At 39.1% G+C, this 17360-nt stretch overlaps 1 protein-coding gene across 2 annotated transcripts in view; it reads right to left on the bottom strand.

Moving 5' to 3' along the window:
* LOC125323442 (programmed cell death 6 interacting protein) overlaps positions 1–17104 on the bottom strand; it is a 30469-nt gene extending 13365 nt beyond the window's left edge. The window contains exons 1-6 of one of the 2 annotated variants that reach the window (XM_048298400.1): positions 16793–17104; positions 10681–10735; positions 8859–8928; positions 5600–5727; positions 4845–4998; positions 1528–1628 (exon numbers count right to left, since the gene is read on the bottom strand). In XM_048298400.1, coding sequence (XP_048154357.1) covers positions 1528–1628; positions 4845–4998; positions 5600–5727; positions 8859–8928; positions 10681–10735; positions 16793–16998 — 714 coding nt within the window. In that variant the 5' untranslated portion in view covers positions 16999–17104. The remainder of the gene's footprint in view (positions 1–1527; positions 1629–4844; positions 4999–5599; positions 5728–8858; positions 8929–10680; positions 10736–16792) is intronic. The other variant, XM_048298409.1, reaches the window with a different exon arrangement.
* Between the last annotated feature and the right edge of the window lie 256 nt (positions 17105–17360).

The following is a 17360-nucleotide window of genomic DNA, read 5'->3' as shown; positions in this document are numbered from 1 at the left end:
TTTAATCTGCTGTTGCAAAATTCTTGGTGCCAATTATTTTAGATGAACTATGATTTAAATTCAAGCCATGAAGTCACAACATTTACTTCAAAGATTAGAAATGCATGCATGTATTAGAAAGGACAGTCGCAAGAACACACTCAAATACCCCCAAGACAAAGCCAAGACAGTGTTCTTAAGAAATGGAGGTGGGTTGAAGGATAGGTCTTCTAGGGTTTTTGTGGTTTGATTGTTTTATAATTAAACGAAGTAATTACACTTAAAACAGCAGGCAACAGGCCCATCAAGAAAGTAACTACAATTATGAAAGAAATGAGCAAAGAAAGAAGACCAGTAACTATTGACATGGAAAGCAACTTAAAAGTCATTTTTAGCCTTTTGATATAAATGCACTTATCTTTGCAGGAGTACCAACCAAGACATGAAGAAAACATTACGCTGCAGCACACAGTACAGACATGGTCTTAGATCAAGGATTTGGCCTTACTGTTTTATTTCTTAAATCAAGGAGCACTGGAAAACCAGAGTGATGTTTTAAAGACCTCAGTATACAAAGACCTGCTTCTTCACATTTGTGCAAACTTGCTGTTCCCCCAGAGATAAAAAAATAAAATTTAAAAAAAGGGTAAATTTGGAAGACAAAGCTGTCTGGAAGGCCTTGCAACTGCAGTTCGACGCATCCAATCAACCTCGATGTCACACTCCTAAACATGTAACTGTTCTCAGAGCTGGTGTCAACCAGCAAACCTTATTATGTTCTTTCAAATAATCACTTGACACACTACTTTGCAAATGGAACAAGGAGCAGATCTACAGCTTAGAAAGGTACACAACAACAAAAGATAAAGCAATGGCTTTATTATATCTCACTGCATGTCAAAAATCATAATGAACGTAACACCTACGTAAGAAACATTCAAGGAACATGAGAAAGATCTTTCTACCTCTTCCAAAACCAACAGCCTTCAAATGAAGAGTCAAGATTAAATTGGGATATTTTACAAGTATCATGGATTGTTTTGGGGTAGCGCAAGAGAAGGCAGGCAGAAGGACAGAAGACACACGCTGACTTCCAGTCATGTTTTTCACTAACAGGTGAGTGAACAGTACCTCTGTACTCATGCTGTACTCAACATGAGAGCAAATTTCACATGAAAACACTGAAACTAGAAGCCAATTAGGCCCAAATAGAACGTGTTAGCTTGAAAACACATTTAGTAAGGCATTAAGTTCTAAGAATGCATCCCTAAGTAACACCATAAACATTTCAAGTTCACTTTAATGAAATGCATTACAAATAAATGCACTTCATGTAATAAGATTTCACTTATTAAAAAAACCCACACTCTTCTGCCCCTTTGATTCTTCACTGTTTTTCAAAGTACAGGTTCATTCTCCTTAAAAGCAGCAATATGCCAACTTCTCTTGAGGACATATATTTTAAATGTATTTCATTAGGTACACTGTAAATAATAACAGTTATTCACAATAACAACAAATCCCACATTATTTCCATGAGTTACTAACCTTGGGCAAAGTATCTTTATACTGGCACTGCTTGTAAGCATCACCATAGTAATCTGCAGCTTGATTTGCTAGTTTGGCTATGATACCATCTTTCATTTTATCTGTGGGGAGCAGGAGAAAAAACAAAGAACAATTAAGATCATCATCTGTTTTTACAACTGAACAGGCGATTACTTCATCTTCAAACAGCAATAACTGCATTTTAAGGGTACAGCTTTACATCACAGCTGAAAGGTAGGATCCCATTCTTCCCTCTTGACATCCAGCAGCAGTTTCCAGAATTTCTACTTCAATCATGACACCAAAGGTTATGTCAGTTGTACAAGAAATCTTTTGGCAGATGCAAGCATTTATGCAGGATTAAGAGTGATGCTTTACCTCAAACCAATGGCAAGCTGCCAATAAAAACCACAACAATCCCACTCACAACTCTGGCAGCTTGCTCCCAGCCCTTCCCTGTGCCAGCACAAGCACTTGTACAGCCATAGTCAAAGAATTCAGCTGAAATCTAGTTAGCAAAATAGATTTTATTTTCAGCAGGATCTGCTCCTAACCCAGTTCCATGTCAGGACTCTGAAAAACTGCAACAGAGGAGAAGGGACTGGTCCTTTCCATTGCAGCCCACACCACTGTTAGTTTACAGCAAATATAGAAACACCATTCCTAGACATAAATAACCACAGTTCCTCAAAGCCATATCCACTACTTCCTATCAGTGTATGTACCTATCTGCAGTGGTATCCCCTGCCTCACATCCTCACCCTGTTCCTGAAGCCAAAACTGCTAGAATAGGAACATTCTTCAACTCTCTATCTCCTTTTATAAAGGACATATGCACTACTGGTAGTGCAGGCCAGGGATTATCTTTAGCTCCTTTTATAAAGGAGGTAACCTCCCGCCTGCACTAGCAATTCAGCCTTCCAAGAGAAGGCAGGCAATCAATGCAAACACTGGCTGTCCGCTCTAAATAGCTGCCCTGACAAACAAGCACCCTCTGACTCAGGTGACTCTTAGGTCACACCTACACACACTGGTAAGCATGATACGGACTATGGCGAGATCAGGAATTTTGCAGAGTATGCTTAACCGCCAAAATTCAACCAAAGAATTCCCAAGTGGTCTGCTCATACCAGCATATTCACATATCAATCTACAACATTTCAGACATGAGCTGTGACGTAATCTATTTAGCTTCTATGAGGTAAACATGTTTGAGGTATGCCAGAAAGATCTTTTCACTGTGGAACAGGATTTAGAGGACGAACTGGGAGAAAGGAGCTTATGAGATCTATCACCTTACTTCTTTCCTAGAATGTTCCTGTCTGATGCACTACATATTTAAGAAAACCAAATCACACAAAAAACCTAAGTAACTTTTCTTTCTAGCCCCACCAAGTGTGCAGTAGTTGCATCTTCCTTCCTACAGCTGGAGCATTAGGAAAGGAAAAAATACTGGCGTATTAACTACATTTCCATTAAAAAAGAAAATGTTAGAGGAGAATCATTTGTCCATGCAGACAACTCAGAACATCTTTCACCACCAGAAGCTTTAGTTTTTAATCAGATATCTTTAAAATATTGCAGCTACAATGCAAGCCTTGATTCAGAACAGCAAACGTGCAGACTTAAAGACACTTAAAGTAAGCATTAGGAAAGGCTCAGAAATTAAAGAACTGGTCTGTAGCTATGTAATGAAGTTAGATGTGACTGACCAACTGGGCTTTTGCCAAACACTCGTGCTTTCTTTCAACTTATAAATAAACTCAGTTCTATCAGAAATATCATTACAGCTGGTAAGCTGAAAAATGGACTCTCTCACATGAGAGAAAACCCAGAAAATTCCAAGTAAGGTAAATAGCCAATGCAGCAAGAAGCTTAATTTCTATTTTGAGATCTAACTTTGAAGGATTTGAGCTTGAAAAACAGGTTTTTGAAATTAATCATGTTGTCAAACATGATTCTTCACAAAATATCTTTCCCCCCATGGAAAAGAACCTAAATCCAGCAAAATCTACAGCCTTCATTATCATATGATTATGAACCTTATTGACCTTCAAACACTGTCAGACTTGTGGTCTTAGGAGTAATCACAAGACTCTTCAGTTCATTGGGCACATCTGGGGTTTGGATTAGCCTTGTTTTGTCTTTTTCATGTTTTGGAAAAGAAGAAATTGAGAAAGTGACAATCTATTTGTCATGCAAAATGAGGGAAGCACCTGCTCTGTTCCTGAAGGAAACATTTCAGCCATTTGTTACACAAATTTATTTCAAAGCAATGTCCAAACAGCCAGAGACTAAAATACTGCTACCAGCATGATAAAGAACAAACATAATTTATCAGCTGGCTGAAGGACAACAGTTTCTTGTTGAGATTCTCCTAAAGGCAGAAAGGCTACAAGAATTTTCAGGGATCTTCCCTGGGAAGACAAGAAACATCCCAAGTAAGATAACCCATCTCTTCCTCCAAAGTATTCCAAATTATGTCAGGAGAAAGAGCCATTTGTGGGCAATCACATAAGACCTCTATGTCCTCAGTTCTACTTTTAGATATCTCTAACTTCTAGATGCACAACTTTTTCTGAACAAAGAGAGAAGAGCAAAAGAGGAAGAAATTTTGTATCAAAGATAGTACCATCCCACAGAAAATTTCTTTGAAGCATAAGTTCTCTAATAGCTGTATTAAGATAGCTAAACTTTGAATGAGTATTTCACAATCAACCCTTAACAACTCCTGAAGTAATTTTTTGTTCTACCTGCAAAATTTCCTTCTCCAAGATCAACTGGGCATTCTAAAAGACTTGGTCAAAGAGTTCCTCTGTTAAAAGCAGGAACAACAAAACAGAATTTGTTTCCCTTCAACTCTTAGGAAATTTCCTTTGTTTCTAGCACAGTCATTTCTTTCTAAATTCTCATGAAATCACTCCCTAGACAGAGAAGGGAAGGCGTACTTGCACAATCCCTTATGCACCGTTTTTAGTACTCTCAGCTCTTTCAGAGAATGTCTTTTGTTTTCAAGAGGGGAGTGGAAAAAATATAATTCAGCAATATCCTTTGTAAAGATGAAGGAAGACTATTGGTTTTGGACCTAAAAAGGCAGATAGGAGAACTGCATTGTCAGGTGAACCTTAAACAAATTCTTACAGGACATCTGTATTTTGTGTTTAATGACCAGCAAGGAGCAAGGGGAGAATCAGTAAAGGCAAACATAAAAACTTCTGAAACACCCTTTACAGGCTCTTAGTAACTTAAAACATGTCTAAGTTTTTGTGGAAGTTGTAACATAGACTTAAATATACAAGCCAAAAACTAAAATATACCTCTTGTCGCTTTTAAAAAAAAGACTTCTTGGGCTTGAGCCAGCATAATAAGACTGAGAGTCCCAACCGTGTCTGGAGAGATGTCCACTGTAGGTTCTCGATTCAAGGCTGACAAAACCGTGTCTTTAATGTGTTGAAAAGCACCACTAGCAAACTAAGTAAAACAAAATAATTTATTATCATCCATTGTTTTCATACACATTTTCTCACTAACAAATATAATATACATAAAAGTACAAAAAAAGTTTCTTTGGTGCATGGTCTCCCATTTATTGTTTAGCCACTAAACACAACTCCTTGTGACCTCTTGTTCTTGTAGCCACTTACAATGAGACACTTACCATGACAGACTGTAAATAATGGTATACTGGTTACACCTAACATCCTAAGATTTTAATGCATTCCAGAAAGAAGAAAGGGATTATTACTGTATAACTTGTGAAAACTGAAATTTATACTAGCTAAAATTTTTAAATCTTAAGCTGAAGGTTTAGTTACCAACTCACTTGAGGGAAGGAGTATGGAGAACTCTGTAGAGTTAAATCCTCCAAATCTGATAAACAAGTATGAGACAAGACCAGGTACACAGCCAATCCATCTTTGCAGTTCAGAGCAGGAAAGTATGTACATATATACATTTATATATATATATATATATATATATATGTATATAGCTTTAAAATTGAGAGATACTTGTTTGATGTTTGAAGAATACAAATTCTAAATTTGTAAGCAGAAGCAGGGAGCCTCTGTACCTGATAGTGCTTAGCTGCAGCTTTTAGTCCTTCATCGTTATCCAGATTCTGTTCTGCTGCAATCTGGCTTGCCAATGCTCCACAGTTGAACAAAACACAGGTCTTCTCATATCCCAAACTTGCCAGAGCTGCAGGCAAGACAAACAGTTAGCCAGACTGTTAAGAAAATAAACTTCAGTTCTCTAGCATCCTACAGATGAGGCTGACATTATGATTATCACTAAATGTGTTAACAGTTTCAAGTGAAAAACAAACAAACAAACCCCCGATCTTACTGAACTTTTCAAGTCAAAGTTGTGTTCATTCTGAAGGTTTCACAAAGTCTAATTTAGTACTACCACGAAATGTTTCCATGTGAGAAACTACAGAAAGCGACACAAAGCATGAAAGCAACAGCATGAAAATGTATACAAAATAATTTCAAAGTCTTTCTAACTCAAGTGCGGCTCTTTGGCTCTTGAAGCATTACCGAGAGGTCATCTTAAATATGAAGTTGCACACATTAATCACTTTGCAATAACTGACCACTTACAAAGACTTTAACATGTTCCGTTTTCTATCTATTGAAATATAGGGAATTTTTCACTTTTAAAGCTATTGTTTCAGGCTTAAAATGCTGACAAATATCTTCATTATACATGTACTGAAACAGTTAGGGATTTACTTAATTAAAACTTGAGCTCGCTAGACAACAGCGCAGAGTGTCCAGAAGCGACTCCTGCAGTACTTCATAGCTCCAGAGGATGGAGCCCACACTTCTAGAACCAGAAATACCTGAACAGGAACCATTTTGATTATTAATTGCTTTCAAAAGGTTATTTGCCCTACGCAAGTGCTGGAAAAAAACAAATACTGCAGATACTAGTCTCGTACTAGTATCAAAAAGTGTCTAGACAGTCCTCTTGGAGAACACAGAAGTGACAACTAGTGAATTTTTAATTTCACAAACCCAGGTACAGATATCCTTAAAACATGAAGGCACTAAAGGTGTATATTTGTTTCATTTCACTGACAATCAGCCTCCTTAAACAGCTACATATTTATCTAACACATCTCTGAAGCTTGTATGTTAGTGCTCACTAACCTGCACTAAGTTTTCAGACAAGCCAGCCTAAATCTAACATGCCCTTTTTCCCACTTGTTTCCAAGTGAATTACACTGTCACAGTCACTATTTTATCAAGAGAATATTAATTTATCTAAATAATATCCCTTCTATAAGTTTATTTTCCAGAATTTTTCTAAAAATAAGATCTTGAACTCAGACAAAAGTTGTTTAGTCTTTGAAAAGACTAAAACACAAGATGGGAAAGAAAATACGGCTTTAAAGCTTCTGAAGTGCAAAATTACTCTATACTCTGGACTGCACCTCAAGTGTGATTTACAGCAATACAGATTTTCTACAGACTCATCTGTTTATGGCACTACCAATTAACTTAGTCAACATATTTCAGATTACATGCCATGCTGTGAACTCAGTCACTTTTCAAGCAGTCACTTGAAAGCAGTATCTGTCAGCTACCACTGTGATACAGACTTGGGATCCAGGGGAAGGTGGGAAGAAAACAGTTCGGCACCACAGCAAGAGCCAGAACTCTCAAGTTGCATCCCTGCATCTTGTTGCCACGGAAGTCTCAGGAGTTTTACACTGAATTTCTATCTGGAGACTTCTCTTAGCAGTCAAGAGAAATTTTGCTCCCTTGATTATTGATAGCTTTGCTTTACACTCAGAAACCTCACCACCAATTCTGATCTCCTTTTGTTAATTTCTTTCCACCAGGATCTGCTTTAAAGTTTCAAAATGACCCTTATCCCATTGCTTGTTAACTGAGCATTACTCACATCTCAGTTAAGAACTTCTTTGGTATTTGACACAGACTGTTGCATAAATCTCTGGTCATCTACTGCACAGATTATTTAGGCTAGTATATAATTACCCTGCAGACAAGCAAGCTTCCTCAAGCTGCAGTAACACCGTATTTATTCAAATTCTTACACTAATCATCATTGTTATGGTTACTGGTTTTTTTCCTCACAATTATTACAGATCTCTGGTGATTGAGAGACTATGTTTACATCAACTAAATATTCTGAACCTTACTATGAAACTGATTCAATCCTCATTAAATGTTAGCCCAAAGAAGAAAGAACTAACCAAATTCTGAGAGAAAAAAAAAAAAACCAGAGATCTTCAGGAAGGTCTCCAATTACCCAGGACTTCTTATAACAGTTGGAACAGAAAGCAAGGATCATCTGAGCATGCATAGGTATGTGGTATATTGTTACACATATAGTTATATACATACATATACATGTTGTATATATACATAACAATCACAGTTGTTAGCATGTGTATTCAGAACACACAAAACTGCAAAGACTTCCAGTAGTTGCTAAGAGGAGTTGCTGCTGTATAAAGGCAGCAAAAACTTTCATAAAAACACAGTAAGGTTCAAACATTTTCTTCAGGCTTTGTCTGGAACTTCAAAATTGCAATGGTCATCTTGCAATACTAATCATGATGAACATTTAGGTACAAATAGAAATACTAAAGAGTGATGTCACACAACTGAACCGCTGCTCACTTACTCAAAAGGATTTAGTCTTACTTCTCTATTGGCAAGTGTCCCAAATCCATTTCATGACCCTGATTTTGTAGTGCAGACTTGTCCCTATATGACTAAAACAAATCAGACTCATTATGTTTTCAGGGAAAAAATACAATTTTTTTTCTTTTGAAGTGTTCAAATCTGTAGGAAAATGTTTTTAAAAGAAGTGATAGAAGGGTAATTTCTGAGCACAGGCAAATAATTCTATTCTCTTGAACAAAATGTGGTATCAAGACTAGGTTACTGAAGCCAGCTACCATCACTCCACTTCTGGAGGGGACTCACTCATAAGCACACTTCATAATGATCTTACTCATTTAGAACAGGAAGAGCTGCATCACCCAAAATCTACTGAATCTTAATAGAGTTACTCCCAGAAAAAGTCTGAGAAGCAGATAGTACAACTACTATCAGACTGCGCATCTATTTGGGCCTCTGGAAATCTAATATTAAATCTCAATTTTATAAAAATTCTTTGCATGGTGCTCATTTGTTCATTATCAATGTTGAAGTGATTAATTTGTTACCAATATAACTGAACTCATTTGAAAGCTGTGTTGAGAATGCTAGAAAGACTATTAATTCCACTATGTAAAAATATTCTCAAGGTTTAGTATCATTAATACTTGTTTTTTTGGTACATTCACATACCCAGTTTGGCAGATCCTCCAAAAAGTGATCCTTTATCAAAAGCATCTTTCCACGTAAATGTTACACAGACCTGGAAGTTGTGAAAAAGAAAGATCTTTATTCCTAAAATCAAATATGAAATCATCTTAAAATATCCCAAATTTATGGATTTAGCCCTTATATTCTAATTTCATAAAGTCTTTCATTCACTTGCAACATTACAAACATTCTCAAAGTTTCAGGAAACCAACAGGTATTCAAAACAAAAATTATTCTACCTTTTTACCTTCCTGTTAGGTTGCTCAAAACATTTCAAGTAGACAAGACAGAAATTCTCAGAATTATCTTTCAGCTCTGTTCCTATTCTGAGCACCAGATAAATTTGTTTCCAAACAAGATACTCCTCTCCCAGTACGTCTGATGGGTTGGTATAATCAGATTTTAATTAAACCACCCAACCAGGCAGTTTCCAATGTGCCAAATTACCAGCGTATTCAGATCTGTTGTGCAACACCAAAATCCACTCATTGTTATGAGTGAATTCAATAGCAGCATTATCAGGAACACCCTCAGGAAAGAGAATGCAGCTAGAAACAGTGTGTTTTATTCATACTTCCAGCATATACTTCAGAGGCAATGCAAATACTTCACAGAATCTGCTTTCAGGTTCCACAATTTGATTCCTTATTCAGCTGATCAAGTAATTGTAGGCAACTGGTATCAAACCAGAAAAGATGGCAGACTTCCTCAGTTTGAAGTGCTTGGAGAGAATTATGTCAGAAAGAGCAACAGTACTGCTTGATAGTGTATTTTCCTCTAGCAGCAATGCTAGTGCAGGGTGTTCTGGTCCCCAGCTGCATTGCTGCTTCCACTGACTACTTCTTCCCTTGAGTGGAACAGTTTATAGACATGCAAATCTTGCTAAGTTTTCCAGTTTTCCTTGTCTCAAGGTCTACAGATTACCATAGCAAAACACTTGCTCACTGACAACCAATGTTCTTGGCTGCAAGTGAATGCAGCTACACACAAAACTCACTTAGAAGTTAGATTAAAATTACGTATAACCTGTCAGACTGAAAGAAATTTTTCCTTTTAATCATAATATTACCATTTAACTATGATCTGATGATTTGATAAAGAAATATAAATTCTGTAATATTTGTAAACACATTGAAAGAAAACCCACACCTTTTCCCAACAAAACACAGGAGCCTACAGATCTATTCCAGTCTCTACCTGCAGAAGCGTTCAATAGATACAGCTGAATTTCTCTGAAGAAACGTGATTCTAAAGAAATATGGTAGGGAAAAAACCCCAAACCCTAATGGACACCATACCTATACAAAAACTATGTCATGCAGAGGCAGGAATAAAGCGATAAGATCTTAAATGGATTATTCTGTTAACTGTTGTGAATGAAACATCTGTCCTGCTTCAAAAAACAAAGATTGTATTCCATCCATTTCTTTAGGTTTTCCCATAAAAATCATGAATTTAAAAGCCTTTAAAACACAGTATGAAATAGACTTCTTGGAAAGCAGAGAGTTGAAGAGGAATCAGCACAGGCCAACGCCTTCTGCCCTAGACCACAGTGATCACTAGCCAAAACCAAAATGTTTCTCAAGCTGTAAAACAAAGAAAACTATGGCCACTAGAGGTGAAGTGTCAGCATAGACTGTATGTGAGCACCGACTAGAAAATGCACAGAGATTAGGAAAATAAGGCTCAAAGAGATTAGATGTCTTGTTCAATAAAACTACTCATTAGACGATTAGGTACAGGCTTGGAAGTCATATATTGTAGGTGCCAGGATTCAGTTTACTGGTTTGGTAAGTTTTCTCACCTGATTTTCAGAGAATGGAAACTTTGGTTCAATGGAACACAGCTGATCATAGTATCTACAGGAAAAAAAAAAAAAAGGAAAGGAACACAGAGATATTAGACAAATGAAATTAATAATTTTTGTTTATTAAACTGTCCTGTAAGGCAGGGAAAAGGGCACAAAAATCCTACACACAAGTAGGTTGAGAAGCTCATTTGTAGCAATGAAGGATTTGCAGGACAGACAGAATTTCTATGTAAAGGAATTTTTTCAGTAGAGGAACAAGTTCAACAAGAGGTAGCTTTTCACAGAAAACATGGGAACCCTGTCTCAATCAGAAGTAAAACAGTATCACAGACAAAGCTGACCCAGACATCACTACCTAGTGGATTAGAAAAGAGTATCATGCAAAGGAGCCCCTGTATACATACCGGCAGACAATGAATACATTAAGTCACGCTGCAAAAGTAAATTAAGTACAGCATTTAACATAATATTAACATGCTACACTGTACTCTCTTGATCTGAACATTGTAACCCAATTTCAGTGTCTTTGGAAATAGAGGCCAGTTGCAATAGAGGCCTCAGTACCAACTGGAGAGACTAATCCTTGATAAAATTCTTTAGTTGTAAACTTATTTTTCATTGGAATATATTCTAGTAGTCACAGTGAATTAAACCCACAATTCCTCTGTGCCAATATTTTGTCTAGTCACAGTGGGAGATGTTTAGGAAAGGATGCCAGGAAGATAATATAGTGAGTATAGCATAGTCCCTCACACAATCTATCCAGGCAACAGTAAGGAATTCAAAGTTTTCCTGAGTGATGCCCTACACCTGCACCACTTGTTAAACATGACAGGCTGGATGCAGAATGTGAAACCTTTAAACTGCTAAGAACACATAACATGTGAAGCCCGTTTCCTACAGACTTCTGTAGCACTGGCCATACTGGTATATGCTCAACATTATATTGGTCAAATTCTTTCATAAAGAATTTATATTCCCAGCACACAAAACACCTTGCAGTAATGGCTTTCACAGTCTGTGAAACAGGACTAAGATTGTTCCCAGTTCCTTACACTATTAAATACTGATCACAACAGACATAGGCATGAGATGCATGTACGAGACCTGTGTTGTACAGACAATAACATTTGTTTAAAAATTCAAGAAGAATTTTCAAAACTCATATAGAATAAAAATAGTGTTAGTGTATTCTTCAGTTAATTATATCTGCCAATGTACATAACACTACAGGTTTCTGACTTCAACTGAGCCACTGCAATTTAAGACACAATATACTAAGCCATATCAAAAACGACAATAATCTGCAACAGCAACAGGACTTCGAGTAATAATTGAGTTGAAAGAAATTGCTTGTCAGGTTAAAAAAAAAAAAATTCTGCAGATATTTACTGTGATGGCAGTTTAACCAAGATTAAACAACTTACCAAGTATGTGAAAGGTATAGTTAAAAACAATAACCAGCCCTGAAAGATCACTGCAACCTATATATTTAAATATACTTCCTTCATTACCTTCGTCTGGTCTCAGCACTTATTTTCACATAGCATCACAAAGAAAAGGAGACTTTGCGCGCTGTCTCCTCTTGACTCAATTTAATTTGTTAACCAAAAGCCACCACTAAAGCCAAGCTGTCTTCCCACATTCCACGATTACACTGTCCTCATCTGCCATGAGGATGGAGTAAAGGAGCAAAGCTTGTCAAATGTCCTTGTGAAGCTGGGTGTGCCCAAGCCTTGGCTCATTGCAAACAGACCACTCTTTGTATGTCAACATAACCACTGACAAAATAAGCCAGAGAGGTGTATAGCCCTCTTAAATAGGACTTTTTGTTTGGTTGGTTTTAACAAGTTCAGAATTTATACTACCGTTTTCTTTACTATTTTAAGCATGGGACGTTTATTTCTTCTTCTTGGAGAACTTGAAATTACACTCAAGATTTAAGAGCTCTTTAAAACTCTGCCGACAAAAAAAATCCCAGAACACAACCATGTCAAGTTTTTTAGTTTTATAAATATAAATGGTATAAATATAACGGTACACATAAAACTAAATATATTGAAATGGTAAATGAAGATGTTAACCACAGAAGAGCACCAAACTGTCTTTACAAAACCAGAAAGTAACTATAGAAGGAAAAGCCACAATGGATGCACAACTCAGTTACACACAAAAGATGAGGGTAAACATAAAGGTGTAATTTAAAACTAAATTTACAGTAATTTAAACTATCAAGATACAAAGAACACAAGGCACAACACAGAGGAGTGCTGCGTTTGGCTGGGCCAGTGAGGAACTACAACTACAGCAGCAAAAGGGGGGGGGGGGGGGGGGGGGAAGGGGCACATGTCAGCAAAGCAGATCTAGTGCTCAAAATACAGCAATCTCTCATCAAAACAGGTATTATACACTCCTAAATGCTAGTAAAAAACAGCCATCAAATGAGCAGGAAGTCAAGGCTTAAATTAGAATTTAACTAAAATATATGTATTGCATAAAGAAACTCAAATATTGTGCCTCCTCCAAAGCATGATAAAGAAAAATCCCCTTCAAAAGAACATCAAAAAGACCAAAGATCTGTCTTTGCAGTTGTGGTTTCTGGCTGTGAGTTCAGGACTCTGGTTCTTATCTTGAAGAGCAACTTTCAGCCCTAAGAGAATTTGAGCATTCAAAATAAAACCATGCATTGCCCCCACCCCCCTTCTTTTTCCCCTTTTTCTTTTTTAAAAAGAACTGCAGGAGTTGTTAGCAAAATTAAACCAATTAAACTTGCACCAGTATTCTATGTCTCCAGAAAAAGGAAATTAGGTCCAGGCTATCTTTAATATTAGAGGAAGCAAGGAATCCCTTGAAGCTATAATTATACTCAGAACTAAAAAAAAAAAAAAAAAAAAGAAGAAAAAAAAGAAAAAAAAAAGAAAAACACCACTAAATCGAATCTGCTATGACAGAATTTAACGGGAAACATCTGTACCAAGCTCACCTACATCACCTTCAGAGCACTCAGATTCTCACAAAACAAAGAAAGCTTGGAAGCAGGCTGAGGTCTTTCCCAGTGAGAAGGGGCACAGTCTATCTCAAATGCTTCTCCAAGAGAAGCATTTTTCCCCTCAGCAGTTGAACAATAGCACACCACACACTTTCAAGCTTTACTGGTCAGTGCTTGTCTAGGAAATGTGGCTGCAACTGAGTCCATTTCTTCCATAAGAGAAAAAAAGTCCAGAGTGACTACTCAGAAAAACAAGGCTGCTACAAATTACAGAATCACACACAAATCCTAGATTAGTTAGCAGAAGACTAAGCCCTCATTTCTTAACAGTTAAATAGTCTACAATGCTCTACTAGGTATTATGGTCTATAAAAAGCCACAAGGAAGTAGAAGTATGCAAAGAGTAGCCATGTTCTAATTAGTTCTTCTAACCTTACTTCACCAACAAACCAGTTTTAAACTCTAATTTCAATGAAGTTGAATGTTAAGACTGAGTATTCGTCTTAAATACCAACAGGAAAACACTGCAAGTTGGAGAGGCAAGGAAATTTTCAGAGGAAACACAAGGCATTTAGGCACTTGTGTATCTCAGCTGGATATTTCAAACTTCTGGATGTGCAGACAGTTTGACTTTTTAAAATAACTGTGCCTTACAGAAAAATTAAGAGAATATATGTCAGAATATTCTTACAGAGTAAGAGCAAACTTACTTCCTAGCAACTGTAACAAATTTAAATGGTCAGACATGGACCAAACATTAATAACTTGTTAGAAATAAAGGAAAATATACATCTGATTGTTTTATTTTCTATAACTTACAGTTAATTCAGACCTTCATCTTATCTCACTTCCACTATAAAAGGAACAAATATTCTCAAGCAATACAATAAAAATGCAGCTGTTTTAAGAGAGGAACTTCTGCACAGGAGGGATATCACTTCATGTTTACATCATTTCGTTCAACAGCTCCAGTCTACTGCAACAGTATCTGGGCCAGCTAAGTTCATCTGCTGATGATCACCAGCAAAGAGAACAGATCACTGCATATGGAATTGACTCAAAGCTGGTAATTATGCAATTACAAGTGGTTTTCCTTGATTATTCAGAGGGAAAACCTGAGGTGAAGTTGCATACTATGGATAAATTCATTTATTTATCTGCTGGCACTGAAACAGGGAGGTCCTGCTCAGCCTCTTGGCTTTCCGCAACACTACTTTTATTTATTTTGCACCAGCTCTGATGTTCATCTGACCCTCCACTGAACTCATTCAAGTTGCTCAGAATGCCATGCCTACATTATGCCTTCCAGAAAAGGTGTAAGGATCAGAACTGAAAAGTAGGCTGCCTTCTTTCGGTGCTGCAGAGCAACTGTTAGTTTCTGTCTGAAATCCCTGTTTGGCCCAGCCACATTGTGTGACTTCACCCTAACTACAAACCTGACTGGCACCTTCAGAAAAGGAAGCTCAATTCCAGCATGCAAGGGAACATAATAGTATGCTTTTCAATTTGGCTAGCGAAGTCCCTCTTTCAGTTCACAGATGCTACAATTTCCCTGACCTTCAAAGGCATAAACACAAGTACCTTCAAAAGCATACAGAGTCATAGACAGAAATAGAACTAGAAAGCACAAAGCTACTGTAAAACACAATCAGTAGAGTCAGAGCTTTTATAGCCCAAATACCCACTGAAGAGCTGATAAGCTTAAAAATCATCAGTAACTTATTTCACAAAACTTGCCTTCTCTTAAACAAGGCACTTGTTAGGTGGGTTTTGAACACCTCCAGAAATGGAGACTCCACGTCCTCCCTGGGCAACCTGTTTCCGTGCTTTGTCACCTTTAACATAAAAAATTTCTTTCTCATGTTGAGGTACTTCTTGTATTTTAACTTAGGGCCACTGCTCCTCGTTCTATCCCTGGGCACCACTGAGAAAGGACCAGCACCATCGTCTCAAAACTCGCCTTTGAGATATATCTATGTGCACTAATACCATTCTTTCCAGTCTTCTCCAGATTAAACAGGCCCAGCTCCTCATAACAGAGATAATCCAGACCCCTGATCATCTTTGTGACCCTCCTCTGGACCCTCTCCAGTAGCTCCTTCTCTTTCTTCTCAATACTGCAATCCATAAGTGTTTTAGAGAGATAGGATGATGGAGCTGTTAGTCCTAACGCAGGCTTAATGCGGATTACCAGGCAAAAGGCACACATTAATCTTTTGCTCAGATAAACTACAATAACTCCAGCACCACAGAGGCCCCACTAAACTTTCTGATAGCAAGCTAACTGTGTTAAGGAGAAAAAAAGAAAGGATGTGATTTTGCAAATACATTAAGAAGCTGCTAAACATAGAAAACAAAAGGAAATCATGCTGACAACAAAATACAAAAACAAACCCACACACAAAACTGAACAGGAAGTGAAAAGAAAGCTGTAATAGCAAAATGTAACACTGAAAAGAAAGAAACACCAACTCTCCATGGAAAGCAAAATGGTGTGTCGTGGGTACAGATTGGAAGACGGGAAATTTACATTAGAAGAAACTTCTTACTGTGAGGGAAGGAAGGCACTGACAAAGGGACTTGCCCAGGGAGGCTGTGGATGCCCCAGCCCTGACACTGTTCAAGGCCAAGCTGGATAAGGCCTTGAGCAATCTGGTCTAGGGGGAGGTGTCCCTGCCCATGGCGGGGGGGGGGGTTGGGACTAGATGATCTTTAAGCTCTCTTCCAACCCCTAATGTTCTGTGGCTTTACAATTTCTACCTACATCTAAGAGCTACTGGCACGACACAAACACTGGGAAGGGACTGTTGATGGGGACAAGGCGTCCCTCTCCCTCCGCTGCCATCATGTGACACCCCACGACACCTGAGCGGCGCACCCCGGGATGCGGCAGGACACCCGAGCGCCGGAGCGCCTGCATCCCACAGGCCGCCGGAGCCGGCCCGGCAGCCCCGGCCGCTTTCTCCCGGCTGGAGAGGCCGCCCACACCTGGGCCCGCCCGCACCTGGCTCCGGCTCCGCCACGCCCAGGGCCCGGAGCTGCCGCCAGGGCCCCGCGGGGAATCAGGGCTGTGGGAGACGGAGGAAGGGGGAGATGGCGGGGGTGGGGAGCCCCTACCTGAGGAGGGTCTCCAGCGCGCTCTCATGCTTGTCGAGCGGGCGGCCGAGCGCGCTCTTGCGGAGCCTGCTGAGCTCCTCGGCGGCGCGGCAGTGCTCGGCCTGCGCCTCGGCGCCCGGGTAGCTTTGCTGAATGAACTTGCACAGCGGCTTGGCCAAGTCCACCTCCGAGGCCTTCTTCAGCTGCACCGAGATGAAGTTCGTCATGGCCGACTCCGCCGCCGGGCGGGCAGAGCCGCCGCCGCCGCCACCGCCCCTCGCCGCAACCTCGGGCTCCCCTTCCCGGTCCGCCGCCGCCGCGCTTCCGGGAGTGCCGCGCACGCGCGCGCCCTGTCCCGCCTCCCGCGCCGCTGTCCCGGCACCGCCCCCGGGAGCGAAGGGATGTGGGAGAGGCGCCTGAGCGGAGCGCGCAGCTGCGGGGTGCGCCAAGCGCGGAGCCGGGTGCTGACCCTCGAAAGGCGGGCTCACCGGTCATCAAAACTTTACGGTATTTACACATATTAACAAAGGCATCAGCGTCTACTGGTTCTAAATTAAATAACTTTGTTATTAATTAGTACTCAAATTCC

The sequence above is a fragment of the Corvus hawaiiensis genome, chromosome 1 (genome assembly GCF_020740725.1).
Source record: "Corvus hawaiiensis isolate bCorHaw1 chromosome 1, bCorHaw1.pri.cur, whole genome shotgun sequence".
NCBI lineage: Eukaryota > Metazoa > Chordata > Aves > Passeriformes > Corvidae > Corvus > Corvus hawaiiensis.
This window is presented reverse-complemented; position numbering and strand designations above follow the sequence as displayed.